The sequence below is a fragment of the Bubalus kerabau genome, chromosome 17 (genome assembly GCF_029407905.1).
Source record: "Bubalus kerabau isolate K-KA32 ecotype Philippines breed swamp buffalo chromosome 17, PCC_UOA_SB_1v2, whole genome shotgun sequence".
Taxonomy (NCBI): Eukaryota; Metazoa; Chordata; class Mammalia; order Artiodactyla; family Bovidae; genus Bubalus; species Bubalus kerabau.
The window spans coordinates 51,639,096-51,660,762 of record NC_073640.1 but is presented as its reverse complement, the minus strand read 5'-3'; the positions used below and the strand labels follow the sequence as shown (position 1 = coordinate 51,660,762).

At 55.2% G+C, this 21,667-nt stretch overlaps 1 protein-coding gene across 2 annotated transcripts in view; it reads right to left on the bottom strand.

Moving 5' to 3' along the window:
- The window catches only part of ACTN4 (actinin alpha 4), a 74,335-nt gene that overhangs the window by 27,217 nt on the left and 25,451 nt on the right, over positions 1–21,667 (bottom strand). For both annotated transcript variants that reach the window (XM_055553540.1, XM_055553539.1), the window contains exons 2-3: positions 1,749–1,863; positions 1,330–1,449 (exon numbers count right to left, since the gene is read on the bottom strand). In XM_055553540.1, coding sequence (XP_055409515.1) covers positions 1,330–1,449; positions 1,749–1,863 — 235 coding nt within the window. The remainder of the gene's footprint in view (positions 1–1,329; positions 1,450–1,748; positions 1,864–21,667) is intronic.

Genomic DNA, 21,667 nt, shown 5'->3' with positions numbered 1-21,667 from the left:
AGATCAGGGTTCTCAGGTACCCCAGAGATCTCAGAACGGCTCCGGCCAGCTGCCCACCAGAGGCCCGAAGGCCACGGGTGCTGGGAGCAAAGTGGTCTAGGCATGAACGGAGAACGTTTTTAGACTGAGTTTTTCTCCAAATGAAAACTGACGACTGCCATGGGTCTTCTCTCACCCTGTCTGTGTTTACAGGCTAGCATTTGAACAAAATAAAAAAAAATGCAGCTGTGAGAAGCAGGAGGCTGGAGGGGAGCCAGGAGGAAAGATCCATGCAAGGACAGAAAATCTCAGGGCCTGATTGAATTCGAGCTTTTTTTTTTAAACAAACACCAACCACCTCGACCGTGGCATGCGAGGCTTGGCACCCCTCCTTGGAGAGGGCCTGGGCCAGGGCAGAGCCTTGGAACACGGGACATGCATTCCTGGCCTGGAGTCTCAGCCAGACTCTCAGAGCCCTGTCATTAACAGCAATTAGTTTTCTTTGTTTTTCTAAAAGCTGGGACAACATGGATGTCGGGGTGTACGAAATCCTGCTCTGACTAATGAGCAAGACTGTGAGCCCAGGCTGATGGGGACCTTCTGGGCTCCATCAGGCCTCGCCTGGTCTCCAAAGGCGCCTGGGAAGCTCAAGACAAGAGCTCCAGCTGCTGGAGCGAGGGCATGCCGCTGCTCCCGCCAGGGCCCAGAGACAAGGTCACGGTGCCGGCTGGGCACCCACATGGGGCCCAGAGGGGTCCTGGGAGTCTCGTCAAGAGGCCACACTCTCCCAGGCCACGCAGCCAGCAAGGTTTGCTCCCTGACCTCTGGACCTACACTCCCTGCCCCAGAGCCCGGACACCGGGCCGCGAGCGTCCTCCCCTCCTCTGAGCCCCTCCTGCCCGTGGACACCAGGCAGGGCCTAAGGGCAAAGGTGCTGCTGGTTCAGAGATGGCGGGTCACGTGTCAGGCCCGGCACCGGGACGGTGAGTGAGGTGTCCGCGGTCCGAGCAAGGCCATTCCTCCCCTGTGCCCCTCATGACTGGGTGAACCAGGTTCCCTGGTCTTGGACTGGATTATTCTCTGGAAGAAGGAAAGCAGGGGTGGGCTGTGAACCCAACGCCACATCGAAGGCAGTCACTGTGGGCACCACTTGGTGTATCCGGCACCCCCATCTTGACCACCAACACAACTTCTTTTTTTTTCTTTCCTGGATGCATGGCTTGTAGGATCTTAGTTCCCTGACCAGGGATTGAACCCAGGTCCTCGGCAGTGAGAAAATGGACTCCTAACCGCTGGGCCTCCAAGGAATTCCCGCAGCGCCACTCTGCTCCAGGCCCCATCCAAACTCACCTTCCGCCCCGATGGAGACCAGCTTGACCCCTTTGCTGGCGATGAAGTCCAGTGCCTTGTTCACGTTGTTGATTTTGTGCACTCTCATCTTGCCCCGCTCTGGCTTAGGTAACCGCTCCCCTGAGGGCGAACACCGTGAAAGGGAGAGAGAGGGGAGACTTAGGGTCCCTGCTGCTCCCCAGAACAGGCCGACGCCGGGGCAGTATTGCTGCAGCTGGTAGAGGCCTTGCTCTTGCCCGGCAGCCATGGGCAGGGCGGGTGGTGTCCTGGGGGCACCTGCAGGGTGGTTGGGAGGTGTCCTGGGGGCACCTGCAGGGTGGTTGGGAGGTGTCCTGGGGGCACCTGCAGGGTGGTTGGGCGGTGTCCTGGGGGCACCTGCAGGGTGGCTGTTGCAGGGAGGGGAGGGGGGCGGTGCTCACCTGAAATGACCTCCAGGAGGAGCATGAGCTTGAGCCCGTCTCGGAAGTCCTCATCAATGTTCTCGATCTGCGTGCCGGCTTTCCGCAGGTGGGAGTTGCACCAGGCTGTGAAGGTCTGGGGAGGCAGAACAGAGGGTGGCCGGGAGGGTCAGTGTGGCTGTCGGGGCTCTCCAGCAAGAAGGCCGGGCTGCGGCCCTGACTCTGCATCAACAAGGCCACCATGGGGCCCTCGCCGGGGGTCGGGCCCTGGGCACAACCTCTATCTACACTGGCGCCCATCTCCACAGCGACCCAGGCAGGCTGACGGGAGGAAACTGAGGCTCAGGCTGGTTCCCAGACCACAGCTTGGTCAGCGGGATAATGAGTGGCAGAGCGTGGACTGGAACTCACGTCAGCAGCCCAAGTCCTGAGCCAGAGCAGAGAACACCAGAGGATGGGGCCCGGGCGTGGCGTCCAAGGTGACTGGCGCTCAGCCCCCTGCTGGCTGGGGCCTCTGTCGTCATCGACTCCAGCGCCAGGGAAGCGCGTCACATCAGTTAAGGTGGACGTGTCCAGACACTGCACTCCCCTCTGCGTGGGGAGACCGGCCCACGCAGCCCCGGCAGCAGGGTCTGGGAAAAAGCCCACGCCTGTTTCCCACGGGAGTCCCCTGCCCTGTCCCCACCAGCCTGCAGGCCCAGCGTGGACCTGGGCCGACGGCCAGGAATGCACGAGAGAGCCCGCGCTGCGCCCGGGTGCGGGCAGAGGCCGTGTGGGGGGCGAGGGGCTTCCAGGGAGACACTGGCCAAACACCATGTGTTTTGACAACTGTCACCAGAACAGCTCATTGGGAGACTCAATGCGAGGCCCCTCACAGACAAAGAAGCCGCCTAATTAACACGCCGCTAGTTGGGTGCAAGCGAGGGTTCCCTCCAAACGCAATGATCCTTCCAAACCCTAAGAAAGGCGGAGGGTTGCAGGCGACTAGGGTACCCCACCCGCCTCCCACCAACAGGAAGAAGAGTTCCACTGCCACCACCCCGAAGAGACAGAAATCTGCCTGCGGTTGTCCCCTCCACCCTGCTCAGTCCACACCTACCCCTCCCTCAGCATCAGCCCCTCTGGACACCCACCCAGGCTGACTAGGCTGCCCCACCCCGATCCTGACTCAGATGCCCGCCCCTCCTCTGTGCAGGTCTGTCAGAGGACCACTGTTTCCCCCTTTTTTTTCAGTATTTTTATTTATTTGGCTGTGCCAGGTCTTAGTTGTGGCATGCGGGATCTAGCTCCCTGACCGGGGATCAAACCCAGGCCCCCTGCACTGGCAGCGTGGAGTCTCTAACCCTAACCCCACCCCCACCCGGGGAAGTCCCTCTGCTTCACTCCTAACAGGTGCGTGCTGTTTTCCGCCTCCTGGCAGCCGTGAGCTACTCTGGAGCAGGCTCTCAGCGAGGTGCGCACGCATCTGCCTCCCCCATCTTACTTCCCTCGCTCCTTCCCCTGAGCAGCTCTGAATTCGGACAAACTGGGGCCAGGCTGCTGGTTACACCATTCCTGCGGGCAGGTTACCCAACCCTCCTAACGCCCGTTTCCTCATGTGCAACGTGGCAGTGAAGACACCACCCGAGTCACGCACGGTCAGTGCAAGGGTTCGCAGTGGTGACCCTGTGGAGCTGGGCCACACAGCAGGTGCTCAGTTCTCCGCACACCACGCTTCCCGGGGCCCCTCCTCCTTGGACACCCTGCCTGCCCTGGCCACCACACACAGCCCTCGGCATCTCGGACAGCATTCTCCAGTCATTTGGGGTCTTGCCGGATGTTACGTGCATATACATGGGTGCTCCCGGGGGTAGAAATTTAGTCTCACATCACACGTGCCTTTAGAATGCCCAAAGCACAGTGGTCTCAGGCCTGGGCAGTGGGCAGCAGCAGGCTGGGCTGGGACAGGAAGCGCCAGGGGGTGCCAGGCCTCTGCTGTCCCCTGCGCCTGAAAGATGCAGTGGGGCAGCAGACTGGCCACCACATCCCCGGCTGAGGACACAAGAGGGCAGCTCCCAGAGACCGAGCCCCTGGTGCTTCTGGGCCGAGCTCTAGGCACCTGGTCTGCGGGGAGGGCACCTCTCTCCATCAGCCTGTTACATCTGAGGCAATCCTTCAGGGCTTGAGTGCCCGCCCCTCAGCTTACCTCTGGGTTGCAACCAGGTGACTTGGCCTACCTACACCTCAGCATCCTTCTCTGTAGGATGGACTTATCAGAATTTACCACCTGTATTTGCTGTGGGATTCAATGTGGGAGGGGGGTGGAGAGGAATGCTTTAAAACATCCGCCACAGAGCTGGGCGTCAAGTCCTGAGAACTCTGGGACCTGGGACCACATCCACACCAGCGGCTTCCCACTCCATCCCTGGGAAGGGTGGGACCTAGGCTCTCTGCAAAGGCCCTGAGCCCAGCACCACGGTTTGGAGGGGAAACGAGATCGCAGGAGATCCTCTCACTCCAACCTGGGCGGGCTCTGAATGAACTTGGCCTCACTGGGCTCAGGTCGTCTGTCCTCAGAAGATCACAACACCGCCCGCCCTGCACACACGGCCCATCTCCACACCTCTGCTCACCTTCTCTGGGTAGGAAACAAGAGCTCTGGCTGGGGGCTCACCCAGACCTGCCTTGCCCACCGAGGCCACCTTCCAGCGGGGTAACCTCGGGCGAGCAAGGAGCCTCAGGCTCCGTGCTGGGTGAAACGGAGGCAGTAATCTCCCCTCTTAAACGATGATTAAACAAAATAACGCAAGTAAATCACTTAGGACTGTGCCTGGCACAGATGAAATATTCAGTGTTAAACAAATGTCAAGGGAAGGACTACTTTCAGATAAATGGTAACTCTGCCTGGCACTCCGTCTCCTTGGCCGGAAGCAGGCGGAGGCCCAAGCAGAATGCAGAGCGAGTGCTTGGGGAGAATACCGACCAGCGTGGCCTGGGTGGCGAGGAACCCAACACGTGACGGATGGGAAGGCCGCCGACACACCCCACGCCCGCACTCCATGGCCTGTCCGGCCGTTTTCTCCTCCCAGAAGACCAGGGGCATCTGCTGACGCCGGAGACTCAGGGGGCCCCGAGCCCGGGGCACGGTGGGCAGGAGTCACGAGGCCCTCCTCGGGATCAAGCCCACCACTCGCAGCCCCAGCTCCATGTGGCACGACTGTGAGTAGGAGCTGGAGTTCCAGTGGGACATGAAAAATTCATAGCTGCTTCTACTTGGTTACAAAAATAACATTCTGCTTATTCACTCCCTCTCCCTGCCCGGTTTAGACTGAGATGTGCGGGGTGGGTAGTGTGGAGGGTGGTTTCTATAGATGGAGGGCTCGTGGGTCTGCTGTGCCCCCGCCACTCTGCATCTCTGTCACAGCACGAGTTGGGGAGCGCGGCAGGCCCTGCTGGTTCGGCAGGCCCTGCTGGTTCCGTGATGCCCAGGGCGCCGTGGGGCGGGACACCCACTCCTGAGGCGGGCATCTGCTGCCTGCCGGCCAGGGGCAGGCCTAGCACTGAACCCACCACGCTGAGCAAAAGCAGACCCAGGCTGCACGCTAGGAGCTTCCAGTATGATGAGGGACAGAACCGATCTCATTAACCAAGCGATGACTCAACTACAGAAGTGACACCCTCAGGAAAAGAGGGAACGGTAACAACCACAGCAGACACTCCCATAAGCTAACTATGTGCCCCGCGCTGTTCTGGGCACTCTGCCACATGTTAATAACGTCTCTCATCCGCACAGCTACCTTGTGAGGCAGTTGCCATTTCTGCCCCATTTAACAGATGAGGAAACCGAGGGTCTGAGAGGTGATGTGATTTGCCCACAGGTAGTCATGTACCTGTAAAGTTACAGAGAGAGATTTAAAGCCAGGTACCCTGGCCCAGCTTCCCAGGTGGCGCTAGTGGTAAAGAACCTGCCTGTCAATGCAGGAGACATGAGAGATGCTGGTTCAATCCCTGGGTCAGGAAGTTCCCCTGGAGGGAGGGCATGGCAACCCATTCCAGTGTTCTTGCCTGGAGAATCGCATGGACAGAGGAGCCTGGCAGTCTACAGTTGGAAAGAGTCGGACATGACTGAAGTGACTTAGCACGCACCCTGGCCCAGCAGCCACACTCTGAGGTGTCACCTTGCATTTGCCCTCCTTCCTCTCACCTCTCAAAGAGGGAGCTCACCAGAGTGTTTAGGATGCTGGTGGGGGAGGGGAGGACACTTCCCCGAGGGTCCAATGGTTAAGACTCCGCACGCCCAATGCAAGGGGCCCAGGTTCAATCCCTGGTCAGGGAACTAAGATCCTATAAGCCACGTGGTGTGGCCAAAAAGAAAAGGAAAAAGGGAAGGAAGCCCTGGGGAACAGCTCCTGACCTTCTGGCCAGGCAGACCTGGGTAAGTTCCCCTGTGGAGAATGAATGGGACAAAAATAAGAAAGACATTCCAGAAAACGGGACCAGCATGTGCAAAGGCCCTGCAGCAGCGAGAAAAGAGCTGGCCCTGGAGAAAGGTAGGGAGTGAAGGAGAGCAGCCTGCGTCATGAGGCTGGCAGGGCCACCCTCATGGGGCTGCTGCTGTGTGGGGACTGAGCCAGAGGGGCAAGGGTCAATGTGTGACGACAGGGGGTGGGGGGGGAGGGTAAAAAGCTTCTTTTAAGAGAAACTTGGCAGGAGGAGGAAGACAGAGGAGCCGTGTTAAAGATGCCAACAGCGGTAACCAAGCAAGGCACACTCAAGGTTTTGGCTTCATCTGGGAGGGTCTGGGACTGCTGGCCCTCTGGGGGAGAAGGGAAAAGCCATAAGCATCTAGAGCTCGTCTGGGTGGGGCTGTCAAGGTCACTTCAGGGGCAGCACTGGTTCTGAGCAGTGGCATGTCCCTAGTGCCTCATCAAGAGCCCCCAGTGCAATCAACGAGCCGACAAAGCCTGACCTGGAGCCCCGATTAGGCACGGGAGGAGGTGAAGCAGACACAGAGCTTACATTCTGGTGGTGACGGGTGGTGGGGAGGCGGCGGAGGAAGGGTCTCACTGAGGCTAAATGTGCAGTAACTGTTGATTGCTAGCTCTTACCATTTACACGGGCTTGCCTTGTAGCTCAGTTGGTAAAGAATCTGCCTGCAATGCAGGAGACCCAGGTTCGATTTCTGGGTCGGGAAGATCCCTTGGAGGGGTAAATGGTAACCCACTCCAGTATTCCTGCCTGGAGAATCCCACGGACAGAGAAGCCTGGCAGGCCACAGTCCATGCGGTTGCAAGAGTTGGACATGACTTAGCGACTAAACCACCACCACCATTTACACGTGGTAACAGTTTAAAACCCCCAACCCAGTGGTCATGTGAGACACGTCATCTCCACTTTACAGGTGAGGAAACTGAGGCAGGGGGGAAGGTTAAAAGACTTGCCGAAGGTCACACAGTCAGTAAACACAAACATGGGGCGGACACCCATTCCTCTGAGTAGAATGTTCCCTACCAGCCTGGCAAAGCGAAGTCAAGAAAGGTCCTGTCCCCATCTCGGTCCCCAAGCTGGAGCTGAGCTCACATGGTGAGCAGAGGCAGGCAGGGCTCTTCCCCTCAAAGCCCACCTGCTTTTTTTTTTAATTCTTAAAAAAAAAAAAAAATTTGATCAGGCTGCATGGCACACAGGATTCTAGTTCCCCCACAGGGGATGAAACCCGTGTCCCCTGCATTGGATGCAAGGAGTCCTAACCACTGGGCTGCCAGGTAAGTCCCCCACCTGCTTCTTAAAGGCTTGGCCTGAGCCCAGCGTGGGAGGCAGGCGGACAGTACCAGTGGCGGCCCTGCCATCTTGTGAAGCAAGCCTGCACACAGCCCTTGACCCACCTAGTGAAGAAGGAAGGATGTGGACACTGCCTCTGAGAACACATGTGCGCAAAACCACAGAGAAGAGCTTTCAGAAGTTGCCTCTGCACACTGGCAGCCTGTTAAAAGATTCTTCTCTGGTTGTTAAAATAGCACAGGGGTGTGGGGGAGCGGGGGAGGGTGCGGGGTAGAAGAGAAGACGAGCCTGTTGGCTGGTTTGGGCTCCACTGGTGCACTGGAAGGCGAGCCTCGGGAGCACCCCCTCAAGCTGTTTCTGCTTTGTCACTGTGTGTTGGAAGGGGAGGGCAAGGCCAAGCATCACTGGTCATAAAGTCCTTCCTGTGTCACAGGGACCCCTCCCAGTGGCCAGGATGTGGGGCGGCTGGGTGAATGAATGATGGATATTGTTCGGGAGGTGACCTCAGCGGCCAGGAATGTGGCAGCAATGGGCTTTAATGAGCCATTCATCGGTGACTCCCTCCCCCAACCCAGGGAGGTAAACCTTCTGGACGCCAGGGCAGTCCCCAGTAAGAAACCAGTGGCCCCCCAGCAGGCAGGGTGATGGCACGGGCCAAGGGGAAGGATCCTGGCGGGATGCGGCTAACCCAGCTGAAAAAACTTTCCTGCCCTTGTCTTCTCAGCGACTACGTGTTACAAGCCATGTTCTCAGTACTGGAGGGGGTGGCGTGGAAGGAAATGTCGGCTGGAGGCTGGAATTCCACTAAACCCAGACTGAAGGGAGTCTCCTGCAAAGTCAGCTGGGACCCGAGGCTCGGGCTGGGGCGTGCACGCTGGCTCTGATGGCGGCTCTGGCGAAGGAGCTCCTGACCAGGGCTGGGGGCCGCGCTCGCCCGACCGCCAACGGACGCTCACATGTGGATTCCATTGACTCCACGCTGGACGGGGCTTTGGGAAAAGCCGCTGGCTGCCTCACGCTGCACCTCCGCCTTCCCCTCTCTATACCGCCCACCCCCTTAGCCAGACGTCCCGGGCCAGCAGCCTGACCCAGAAGGACCAGCTGCCTAGCTGAGCCCCAGCAAACTCTCCCAGGGCACTGGCAGGCAGGACGGGGTTCCCTGGGGAGCTGGGAGTTGTCAAACCTTGCCTCTGCAATACCGTGTTGGGTTTGCCGCTCCGCTGGGGCGTCGGCCGCTTTGAGGGGGAGGGCGCCGTCCCGCCTCCTGAACTCCCACCTTGCCCGCTGTGGCCTCGGCTGCTGCCCATGGTTCCTGCTTCCACGGGACCTTGGGAAGGGTGTCCGGGGCTTGGACACAGGGGAGGGACAGCTATTTATTCCTGGGGTAGGCACCTACCCTTCTTATCGCCCATCTGCCGGCTACTGCCAGGCTTCAGGCAAGGCCTGGCCCCAGCGGGGCATCTTCTCAGGTCCTGAAAGCAGAGCCTGCTCCCCTGGCCCATGGGTTTCATCACCAAGCCTAAAGGTGCTTTCAGGGTCCGAAAGCTAAGCCTTCCGGAATTTGGGTTACCAGTGGCCCAGGTGAAAAGGTGACTGCCCTGGCAATACCCACATGGATCCATCCAGGAAGTCTGTGAAGCCTCTGGAATGGCTCTGAGATTACACATGGGAGGGCTACTTTGAAGGTCCACTGCCTTTAGCAGATTCTAAAGATAAAAGCCAGGGAGCAGGTTGAGAGAAGAGAAAATGAACTGGTCATGATGACACGGCCACGACCAAGACAGGTGCAGCAGCGTGGGACTCGGATGGCCCCGCCAGCTGAGGTCATCAGGGCTAGTGGGGCAGGGGCACGGGGACACTTCGGTTGCCCGTCCGGTTCCCAACTGCACAAGCAGCCAGGGACAGAGCTGAGTGCTTTGCCCCTTGACGACAGAACCTAATTTGAAAGCAATTACAGGGAAACATGGAATGCTTCTTATGTCCTGGCCTGCCGTTGCCTTATTCGGAGTTTTTCTCGGCCTACATGAAAAAGCTGACTTCCCAGTCGGAGGAGAGGTATAAATACCGCAGAGTGGAGAAGCAAGCATTCCAAAGGTCCTGCGTGTCCATCCAGAAACCATCTCTTACCCCTCCCCCTAGTCCCCTCCCGGTAGCCGGCGTCCCTGCCTCTGCCAACCCCCTGCGAGGCGCCAGAAAGCGAGTGAGTCTTGCTGCCATGGGCTGCCTCTGGAGTGCTGGCCCCTCCTCCTTGGAAACGCTGGGCTAAGGCTTTCTTCTAGGTCTTTACAGGCTGCTTAGTCCTCATCACGCAGGGCTTCCCGCAGATGCCACTGTCCCAGGGAGCCTGCCCTGACCCTGCTAGTATCTCCACCATGCTATGACCTCTCTGCTTTGTTCATCCACTCCACCTGTCACTATCAGAAACGAGGTTCTTTGTCTGTAACCCGTCTCCCTCCCATGTGCAACAGAAGCTCCACGAGAGCAGCGTCCTGCTGGCTGCAGAACCCACTGCCTGGCATGGTACCTGGCGCACAGTAGGTGCTGTGTAAATCCTAGCATGAATGAAATAGGGCTGGGGCTTCTCATGGCCAGCCGCTTAGGACTTCACGATTTCTAATCCCATTTATACTGGTGAGGGTTCCTACTTAGGGATAAGACTGCTCTCTTTCAGGAGCTCACAGAAATAATCCTGGAGCTGTACACGTCCCTAAAACAAGCCAGGAAAGACACTGCTGTTGGTGTGCCACCCCCAGGGAATAGAGGTGCCTTCGGCAGCCCTCTTCACTCAGGCATCTGAGGCCACTGGACATGCAGAGGCCCTGGTTCCAGAGGAGTTGAGCCTTAGGACTTCCCTGGTGGTCCAGGTGGTTAAGACTCCACGCTGCCAGTACAGGAGGCCCGGGTTCAATCCCTGGTCAGGGAACTAAGATCCCATGTGCCATGTGGCATGGCCAAAAGATTTTTTAAAACAAATAAGTTTTTAAAAAGAGAAGCTGGGCCTACACAGGGGCGGAGCAGTAGGTGGGCTAGGAGGAGGAGGCTGAGGAGCTGGCAGACACGTGAAGACATCCATCTGCCAGGGTTTGCAAGGCGGAGGGGAGGACAACATGGCCCAGTGCTCCAGAGCAAGGGCTTCCAGTCTGAGCAACCGTGGGTCTGAATCCCTGCTCTGCCACCCACTGTGTATGGCCACAGAAGATGACCTTCACCTCTCTAAGCGTCAAGTTCTTCCTGTGCAAGGATAACAGACATGTGGGCACTCGACAGGGTAACAGAGAAAAAACACGGCACACACAGCCTGGCAGAGTGGCTGTTCAACAGAGTTTCTATTAATTACTGGTGGTTTAGTCGCTAAGTCGTGTCTGAATCTTGCTACCCTATGGACTGAAGCCCACCAGGCTCCTCTGTCTGTCGGATTCTCCAGGCAAGAATACTGGAGCGGGTTGCCATTTCTTTCTCCAAGGGACATTCCCAATCCAGGGATCGAACCCTGGTCACCTGTACTGCAGCCAGATTCTTTACCAATTGAGCTACGAGGGAAGCCCCTTTCATTACCACATTATTCCTGTTCAGGAAAGTGCCATCATTGGTATCAGCCCTGCAGTTGGTGGAGCCAGATGCCCCCCCTCCCCACCCCGAGCCAGACCCGCCCCCCCCGCCCCCGCCCCCGGGATTCACCAAGCTGGCTGGCTGCTTCCCAGTGGCTGACACACAGCGGTCTTCCCCCAAACCTTCCCTCCCCTTGCCTGGCCACTCGACTACCAAATGAATAAAGGAATATAATGATCAGCTCTGGTTCTTCTTGCTTCAGAGAGCCTTCCAATCCTGAGGTTCACAACCCTGGCTTTACAACAGAATTATCTAGGAACTTTCCTGGTGTATTTGCATTTTCTCTCTCTCTCTCTCTAACATTTACTGCCTTCAGCCATTAAGCTTTGAAAAGGCAATTTGTTACGCAGCAGTAGGTAACTAATACAAGTCAAGTAGCTAGATCACAGGCATGATCTCTTTTTAAGCATGTACTCTTTTTTAACCACATGCAGTTTGGTAAATCAGTTTTTTAATTGAATTATAATTCACGTATCATAAAACTCACCCCTTTCAAAGTATATATAAAGGTCAGTGAGTTTTAGCATATTCATGAGACTGAAAAACTATCACCTCTGAGTCCAGAACATTTTCATCACCCCAGAACTGTGAGCAGTAACTCTTCTTTCCTTCTCCCTCCCTCCCCAGCCTGACAACCACTAATTTACTTTCTGTCTCTCTGAATTTGCCTCATGGAGACATTTCACACAAATGGAATTATACAATATCTGGCTTTTTCTGGCTGGTTTCTTTCATTCAGCATGTCTTCAAGGTTCACTTACACTGTAGCGCATTCCTTTTTGACAGAACACTCCATTGTATGGACATATGACATTTTGTCCATTCACGAGTTGATGGACATTCGGGTTATTTCTACCTTTGCTATTGCATACATCTGCTATCATGAGTAATGCTGCTACTGACATTTATGCACTAATTTTTGTGTGAAGATATGTTTCCAGTTCTCTTAAATATATACCTAGAAGTGCAACTGCTGGGTCGTATGGTGAATGTATGTTTGATCATTTGAGGAACTACCAAACTGTTTTCCAAACAGGCTGCACTATTCTACATTCCCACCAGCGGCGTACGATGACTCCAACTGCTCCACATCCTCACCAGTACTTGTGATTAACTGACTTTTTGATCACAGTCATCCCAGTGGTTGAGGCGGTATCTCGTCGTGGTTTTTGATTTGCATTTCCCTCATGACTAATGACGCTGGGCGTCTTTTCATGTACCATTTTCTAACTGTGTATCTTCTTCGGAGAAATGTCTGTTCTAGTCCTCTGTCCGTTTTTAACTGGGTTATTTGGTCTTTCACTGTTGCATTATGAGTTCTTATATATTCTGGACATCTGACCCTTACCAGATGTATGACTTGCAATTATCTTCCATTCTGAGGGATGTCTTCTCACTTTCTTTTGTCCTTTGAAGCAAAAAGTTTTCGTTTTGTTTTTTAAATTTTGGAGAATACCTATTTTTCTTTAATAGCTTATGTTTTTGGCTTATCTAATAGACCATACCTAGTATCTAATGGGCTTCCTTGGTGGCTCAACTGGTAAAGAACCCGCCTGCAATGAGGGAGACCTGGGTTTGGTCCCTGGGTTGGGAAAAGCCCCTGGAGAAAGGAACGACTTCTCACTCCAGTACTCTAGCCTGGAGAACTCCATGGACTGTTTAGTCCATGGGGTCACAAAGAGTCGGACACGACTGAGCGACTTTCACTTTCACTTTCTAATAGACCACTGCCTAACCCAAGGTCATGAAGATTTATGTCTATGTTTTCTTCTACAAGTCACATTTAGGTCTTTGATCCAGTTGGAGGTACTTTTTGCATATGCTATGAGGAAAGGGTCTAATTCTATCCTCCACATTCAGTTGTTTTGGCACTATTTACTGAGAAATCTATTCTTTCCCCAATGCATATGTCTTGGACCCTTGTTGAAATCCAAGCTACAGTAAATGTACAGGACTGGAGAGCGTCTTAAAAAAACGCCTGAACTTCACCCCAGGACAAATGAGCCAGATTTCTTGGAAATGGGTCCCAAATACAATATTTTACAAATCTCTAACCAGAAGCCAGGGTTGAATCTAACAGAAAGCCAGGGTGGAGAATCACCACTCAGATCTAACCTTTTGTTCTAAAAATGAGGAATCCAAAGCCCAGGCAGAACCAGGGAGCCCTTGCCACTGCATCTGTTAGACTAGACAGGACTCTTGGAGAAGCAGGCAGCCCAGGGTACAGAGGTGCCCCAGTCTGAGCCTGTCTCTGTTCTCAAACGGACCTTTCTGGAGTCCTCTCACGCATGGAAAACTGAGCCAGCAACCCATAGCTGCTCAGATTACACTCCACAAACTGGGTCCTCCCAGGGTTGGGGGAAGCCTGCTACACACACACACACACACACACACACACACACACACACACACACACAGAATCCACAGGGAAGCAAGGGTCTGAGCAAGGGTTGGGGGAAGCCTGCTACACACACACACACACACACACACACACACACACACACACACACACACACACACAGAATCCACAGGGAAGCAAGGGTCTGAGCTACAGGCAGGCGGAGCCCACGGGGTGGAGGTAGAAGGCACAGCTTCGCTTTCAAAGGAGGCCTTCTCAGCAGGAAGAGGAGATGGGTGAGGCCTACCTTGAAATAGCTACCTTTAAAAGAGAAAACTTCCACTCCCAAAAGGCAGTTTTAAAATTAGGGCAGCAGCAGCAGAGGCTGGGGCCCTGCCCTCTGCCTCCTCTGGCCCCATCTGGCATTCTGCTGTGAGACAATCGAGCACAGGAGGCCCTTCACCTGGAGAACAGGGAGTCTGAGCCACAAAAACCCCATTTATTTTCAATGGCTTACAGCTGGGCTCGGGTTTCGGCCTAGGGAGGGGAGATTAAAGATCGTCTGGTTTAAACTTTGATCCTTCAGAAAGATAGCCAAGTGAGCCAGTTCTGGCCTCGAGACTGTGTGGCTTGGAATCTGAACAGGTGCCCAGGAGGACTGGTCTTTAGCATTCACACCTCAGCCGGGGCAAATCCGCCCATTGGAAGGGGTCGTCCAGGTAACAGGTGTTTGGTATTTGGGGAGAAGAAGTCGGCGAGGGGGCCACTGAGGGGACACTGATGGGACCTGAGTGTCTTCCGCCCTGGGCCACGGCAGCCCACCCCAGGAACTCCCCAACAGAATCCAGGGGTGCAGAGAGTGCTGAGGGCCAGGGCCACCCGACGGCAGACACGCCCATCCCCCATCCTACCCTCATTCACCTTCTAGCAGACAGCTTGTTTTCTGCTGCAGTTTACATGATCCCTGAACTGGGCGCTGCTGGTAGAAGGGCAAGCAACTGGGGCCGGCCCAGGAGTGATCCATAATGGTGCTGCTGGTTTCGCCTTTGACATCTAAAACTCCTCCTTGGTGATCCCTTTCCTTTTTCCTGTTTTTGGGATATTCTGATTCATCAGTCAGCCAGTCAGGATAGAAGCCTTCTCCCGCTCCAGTGCAAAGCAGGGAGGTGGGCGACACAGCCAGGGTGGAGTGGGTTGGGCTGGAAACCTTTGCTCTGGACACACCGGGGGAACCGGAGCCGGGCCAGTGCCCACAGACGTGCACTGTATCCTATATGCTCTGTCCCGCTGGCTTCTCGCTCTCACAGCCTGGGAGTAGACGATCCCTTTGGGAAGCAGGGCAAGCCTTGAGGCTGCGTGAACGCAGGCATTTATCTGCAGGACCCATTCTCCTCATCTCGGAGTGGACCAGCACCGGCAGGGGGACCGTGAAGGTGCTGGGTGCTCGTCAGCCCGCCTGCCTTTTGCTGAGGCTCATACTGGATAAGACAGTGAATGAATCCATCGGTCAATCTGGGAGGTGCCTCAGACCAGAAATTCCAGGCCTGGGGTTTGAAGTTTGCCAAGAGGCAGTTGGAGGTGTTCAGAATTATCTACTCTTGCCCTGCGTCCTACTTCGCTGGCTGTGTGTCCTGGCAGGGTACTAGAATGGTCCTGGGGGTGGGAGGGGGAGGCATCATTTCTGTAGGGTAAGAAATCACTCTGGATTTGGATTCTTTTCTTTTTTTTTTCTTTACCATAGGCACTCCTTCTCAGACCCCTTGGACACACAAGATGGACAGTGTCTTAGGAAGATTTTAAAAAAAGAAAAACCAAAATATGGTTCTATAGCCAAAGGGTAATTACAGGACTGGGAGGAACCAGCAGAGAGAGACTGAAACCTCTGACTCATAATTGCTCTATTAAAAATGGTGAAACCGTTTGCCCTGGCGCAATGACAGGGCTAGACTGTCACCCTGGCTCGCCCAACCTACAGGCCTTCCTGAGGCTGGTACAAAGGCCTGGCTGAACCACACGGAACCACAAGGCAGTCATAAGGGGCGGCGTCTCCAGGAGCAGTGTGACGTCACAGGACAAAGGGGCCCCTGCCGCTCTCAGCTGACTCCTGGCCCTGAAACGACAGAGTGGCTTGCTCTGCGTGTGTGTGGGAGTACACACGGGGGGAAGTCAGAGGATGAGGGGGCATTGTGAAGTTGTGAGTTTGGTTTTCCAGGGAGGGACTCTGAGGACCAGCTCAATCTGCCCCATTAAAGCTACTAAGGGAGCTGAGCCTCAAAGGAAAACAGCAGAGGTGTTTGTACAGTTGGGTGGGGTCTACCCTGACACAACTGCGTGGATGACTCACAGTTACTGAGCGCTTACTATGTACCAGGACTTGCTCTGAGTGCTCTGCATTTTACAGATTAGCCACCTGCCTGTGGTCACACAGCTGGTAGGCGTCAGAACCGGGGCCCACACGTCTCCTAACCAACCTAGTCTGGCCAAGGCTGTTTTCCGTTTCTGCTTTTCACTCTGGCAGGGGCAGGGCCCTCTGTGAGGCACCTCACTTAAGTTTCTCTCCTTTGAAAGCAGACACACAAGTGAGCGCAGTCCTGGAGACCTTCCACCAATTCCACCCGCCACTGGGGCCACCAGTGCCCCGCCCCCCCACCGCAGCATTGCAGGGCTAGCTCGCGGGCTGCTGTGTGAGTCACGGAAGAGGGAGGGCTGGTCAGGTGACCCACGAGAATCAGAGCTATGCTGAGGTGGCCTGGTTACCTTGACATTCCTGAGATTCTGCCAAGGTAAAAAGTAACCCGAGGAGTTTGCCTTATATGGGCACAATGACAGATTTCGACTTGACAACGTGTTAACTGACCCTGTATCAAATATCAAATCTGTTCCCGGACTGCATAGGAGGCGCCCGATAAAAGCCTCTCTGATAGTATAGGAAAAAACAATTTATGACGGGCTATAGCCAGTGACTCATACAAAGGTGCAGCCATTGTGTGCCCTGACGAGGAGGGAAGAGAAGGCTGGTGGTTCTCCGGCCACGCGGCTCCATCGCTGTCTCCCCGACACGTGATCGGGGAGGCCTGGCTCCCAAGCTTCCCTCTGATCACAGGGCTTGGCTCAAGGCAGGGCACGGAGGGAATCAATTTCAGGCTGGGGTAGAACAGTAAGTCCTGCCTGGACTCTGAGCACCCGGACCACCTGCTTCCTCCCAGAGGAACCCCAAACAGGAGAGGCAGGGGCTGAGCTGGAGGCTCCAGGGATGACAGGGCTAGGTCTGAGTGCCCCGACACTGCCCGAGAACAGAGAAGCTGGCCGGACCCAGGATCCCAGAGAGTCATCTGGGCCTGGGGCCTGGGCCTGGGCTGATGTTGCTGGCGTTGGACCCCTCCTCCAGGAGGGGGAGACTCACGGCTCAAGAGCTTCTCCCAAACTTCACTCGTTCATTTCCAGTAAAAATGCTGCCAACTCCACAGCACTGGGATTAAACAAACATCCCTGCCCTCACGGAGTCTACATTCTAGTGGAGGGGATGACATGGAAGGAAGGAAGATGGTGGTGGTGCAGTAAAACAGGGTTACGCAACAGACAGAACTGAGTAACCGGGGAGGGAATTCAGCCAAGTCAAGGAAGACCTCTCTCTGAACCAACAGGAGGGGCTAACCAGTTGACAGCAGGAGGGAGATCATTCCAGGAGGAGAGGCCCCAGGTGGGAACAGGCCTGGACGGTGTGGCTGGAGCACAGAGAGCCGAGAGGAAGAGCAGAAGCCTAACAGGCCCCTGGAGGAGGGGTGGGGACTACGAGTCTAAGAGTTGCTGTTTAGTCCTTAAGTCGTGTCCGACTCTTGTGATCCCCGTGGACTGTAGCCCACCAGGCTCCTCTGTCCATGGAATTCTCCAGGCAAGAGTACTGGGGTGGGTAGCCATTGCCTCTTCCAGGGGATCTTCCTGACCCAGGCATCGAACCCACATTTCCTGCGTTGGTGGTGTGTTCTTTACTGCTGAGCCACCAGGGAAGCCCGTTCTAAGAGTGGCAGGAAGCTTTTGCGGGGGAGGGGGCTGTAGCATGACTGGATTTAGGTTGTGGGAAGACCCCCTGGTGGCCGTGGGGCAGCAGGGTACAGCAGTGAAGATGGAGAGAACTCTGAAGGCAGAGCTGGCAGGACGCGCCCATCCTGTGTCAACGCCCCCTCCTTCCCAGACTCAGGTGACGGTTACTCCACAGCTTCGTGCAGACGCGGACCCCCCCCACCGCCCCCACCAAGTCATCTTCTTTAAACACACAGGCCTGAGAGTGAACCCCAAGAGGCTTCACAACGGGACAGTGGACCTCCTCTCTCAGCTGAGGTGCAGACATGATACCCAGGGGCGATTTTCAAACAGCATTCTGAAAGAGCTCAGCTGCGAGGGGTGCCGGACAGAGGATGGGTGGGTAGGGAGGGAAGCTGCCTCCCTACTCACATTTAACCTCAGCAGCTATTTATTCGATTTTATAACATGGCAGATCCATGTGGGATTCGACTTGAAAGACAGCTGTGCCACTGGAAAAATGTCACTGCTTTAAATCTTAAACCCCCCGTGCAAAATCTATTCCGAATGGCTGCAGCCCCTTCCACGGTAGCCCCTGCATCCCACGGGAGGGAAGGGGGGCGGACGGGGCAGGAGGTGGCTCCGGCTCCACTGACGCGGACCCCGTCAGTCCCATCCCCTCCCCTGCCTGGGCCTTTGATCCTCTCTGCGCTGTGGGTGGCAGGCGGCTGCAGGAAGGCAGACACGCCATGTGCTGCCGTCCTGTCTGAGATGACTGGGGCCCGCTCCCTTCGCTAAGGTGGGGCTACAAACAAAAGGTGGATAAGAAGGCCTATATCCCAAAGTACACCCCACCACCCCCCTAGCAGCTGGCCTGCGGCCCACAGATGGAACCTGTTGCATAGAACCAGAGAAAAGGCAGCCTGAATTCACAACAGAGCGACCAAAGTGGGCAGCTGTTCCCCCTCACCAGTGGGAGCGAACCCTTGCCGTGAGTCTCTAACTTCTATAGCATCCTCTCCTCTTGGAAAAGAAAACAAAGAAAAAAGGAAGTAATGGAAGGTGGAGAAAATAAGAAATCCCCTGTTTATGTAATTAAACATCAACAAGGGTCACACTGGCCTTCAGGTAGCTTCCCATCTCCTGGAGAAAGAGATTCAGGACAAGTAAAGGGAATCACAGCTGAGGGTCTGGGGAGACGTACAGAACCTGCTGCTCTACCCTGGAGGAGGGGCGTGGTCCGGCTGGAGAGGGACACCGGTGAGCCAGTCACTGCGGAGCGGTGTGATCCGAGGACAGCAGAGGTCAGGCGACACCGGATCCAGGCCCTGAAAGAGGAGCGCTATTCTGATAGGTAGTGACCTGGGAAGAGGGTCATCCCACATAGTGGGAACATCAAGAACAAGACAACATTAATGTGCAAGAGATCTTTGGGGAACTCCTCAGGGAAAGATGGGCTTCTCTTGTGGCTCAGCTGGTAAAGAATCCGCCTCCAATGCAGGAGACCTGGGTTCAATCCTTGGATTGGGAATATCCCCTGGAGGAAGGAAAGGCTACCCATTCCAGTATTCTGGCCTGGAGAATTCCAAGGACTGCATAGTCCATGGGGTTGCCAAGAATCCGACACAACTGAGCTACTTTCCCTTTCAGGGTAAGATGCAGGAGACGGTGGCAGCTGGGGTCAGGAGGTAGAGAGGCTGAGGAACTCGGAATTTGTCCTCTGGGAAGATTCCTCAGAGTGACCCGGTTAGATATGAGTCATGTTCATGGAGCCACCGAGATGAACTGGGAGACTGGAGCGAAGCCAGTTAGGAGGCCGCTGTGGGAGACCTGGCCTGGTGTGGCCAGGGTGTTGATGACAGAGCCAACATCAGAGCACTTCCTGTGCGCCTGGCAGGGTGCAAAGGGCGCACAGCACTAACTCGCGGGAGACTCCCCACAGGCCTTGGAGGCAGTCAGTACCCTCAGTGGCCCAGGCGTTCCCCTGCTGTCACCCAGCGCAAGGTGCTGAGAGCAGCAGCCCTTGCAGTTTACCCCCGCTGGTCTGATTCCAGAGTCTGCACTTCTCAAGTGCTCACTAAGCTGCCCTGCGTCAGCAGGAGCTAAGGACAGGAGGAGGGTCAGGATTCTGATACTTGAGAGAAATAAATAAGTAAAATCTGGTGCCTGTGACAGGCTGAGGAGTCAAAAGATGATTCCAATGTTTTTGACTTGGACATCAGACCCGGATATGAAGAACCCAGGGAGAGGGGCTCGAGAATGAGTCTGCCTTGGGACACGCTGAATGTGAAGTATGTGCCCGCAAAGCTACTTGGCGTGTAAGTTTCAACTTTCATCTAAAACTCAGAAGAAGTGGTTGAGAATTCAAATGCCTTTCAACGCAGGGGATGCGGGTTCGATCCCTGGTCAGGGAATTAAGATCCCACGTGCCGTGTGGCAACTGAGCTCGTGCACTGCAACTAGAGAAAGCCTGTATACTGCCACGAAGAACCCGTGCAGCCAAAATAAAAATAACTTTAAAAAAACTCAGCAGAAAGGCCATTTGTTTGCACATGCATTCACTCAGTCATTCATTCGAACATGTTCTGAGCTTCTCTTAGGGTAGAAGAGGGGAGAAGGCGATGTCGAGGAAAGCAAAGGGGAGAACTTTTTGTTTTTCTTTTTCCCTGAGACACACTCAGAACCATCCAGTACAATGGTGTGTGGCTCCGTCAAAAACACAGACACCGTATCCATTAGAGAAACATACGGAAGCAGTTAGGGGTGACGTCTGGGGTTGCCTTTAAAACAGTCTGAGGGGGTTGTGTGCTGGGAGAAGCTGATGAAATAAGTTTGGCAGAAGGTTAGTAACTGTTGATGCTGGTGATGGGTACATAAGGATTCCCTCCGCTTTTGTATATGTTCATGAATGTGTTGGGTATAGGGGGGAGTTGAAAGGACCACGCACTGCAGAGAGGTGGACAAAGAGGGCAGGGGTCCCTGCCGCAGGCCCAGCACCTGATACAGCTCCTGGCACTAAGGAGACGCCTAACACATGCCGAATGGGCACTGCTGTGCCCACACCCTCAGGGGTGGTAATTAGCCAGTCTCTGGAGATCTCGGAGAGGACTGTTTGGGGGAGCGGCCGGGGTTGGGCAGTATTTGGGAAGTGAGGAAATGGAATCAGCCAGTAGAGGCTGACACATTTTTTAAGTGCATCGAGGCCAATAGCCAAGCATATATCTTTCCCCCAGGATAGAACCCAGCTGTTGGACCATCCAGTACTATTCTACTTTCCTGTAAGAGAGAGACGACCAGGCTGCTCTGAGGTGAACTTCTCCCCCTACCCTCACCGCCCCATCTCCACTCCCAGCCTCAGATTCCCACCAAGTCCCCCGTGTTCCTCTCCTCTCATTATCCAGCAAAGGCTGCCGGGCAAACGGGCCCTTTTCAAAGGTGTATCGAGGACACCTCACTATCGTCAAACGAACAGGCACTTCTTTCTCACTTTTCTCCTCTCCTGCGGAACAAAGTTGCATTTAAAAGGAGAAACAATCTCAGGTTTTGTTCTCCAGAACAGAGAGGTCCCAGGGGCCTGAACTCGGAACACGGAGCAGCTCATTCCCCAGGCGTCGCTCACACGGGCAGCGAAGGAGGTGTGGAGGGACGAGGGTGGACAAAGCCCAGGGCCGAGGCCGACAGCAGAGACCGGGCGGCTGGGTCGCCCTGGGTCCCGTGGCCCCGAGAGCCCCGAGGAGCTATCGAATTCTGCCCGACCGCACCAAGGAGCCTCTCTCTTTCTCTAGATTTTCCATGGTCCTGACTTCTCTGCCAATGTCCCACAAATAACAATGGCCACCAAAGATAGCCCAGACCGCGCTTCCTCTCCTGGTACCCCGCATCTCCGGGCTCCGCTCAGGACACGGGGGCGAGTGGGCTGCCCCAGAACCCGGTACCACAGTCAGCCGGGCTTCGGGACGGCGGCCAGCAGCGAAACCACAGGGCTGGGTTTTTAACGTCTGAAGCTATCTCGAGAAACAAAACACTTTATTGTCTCTTGCTATACTGAGTTAATTTGACCTATAGGTAGCAATCTCTGTATAAAAGGGAAAAGTTAAAAAAAGAAAAATTTAAAAAAGGTCTCCCTGTGTTTAGCCGCATTTTTTCGGGGCAGGGGCCTTCTCCTGTGTTGTATCCGGAGGCCTGGACCACTGCCTGGCACACAACGTGTGGACAC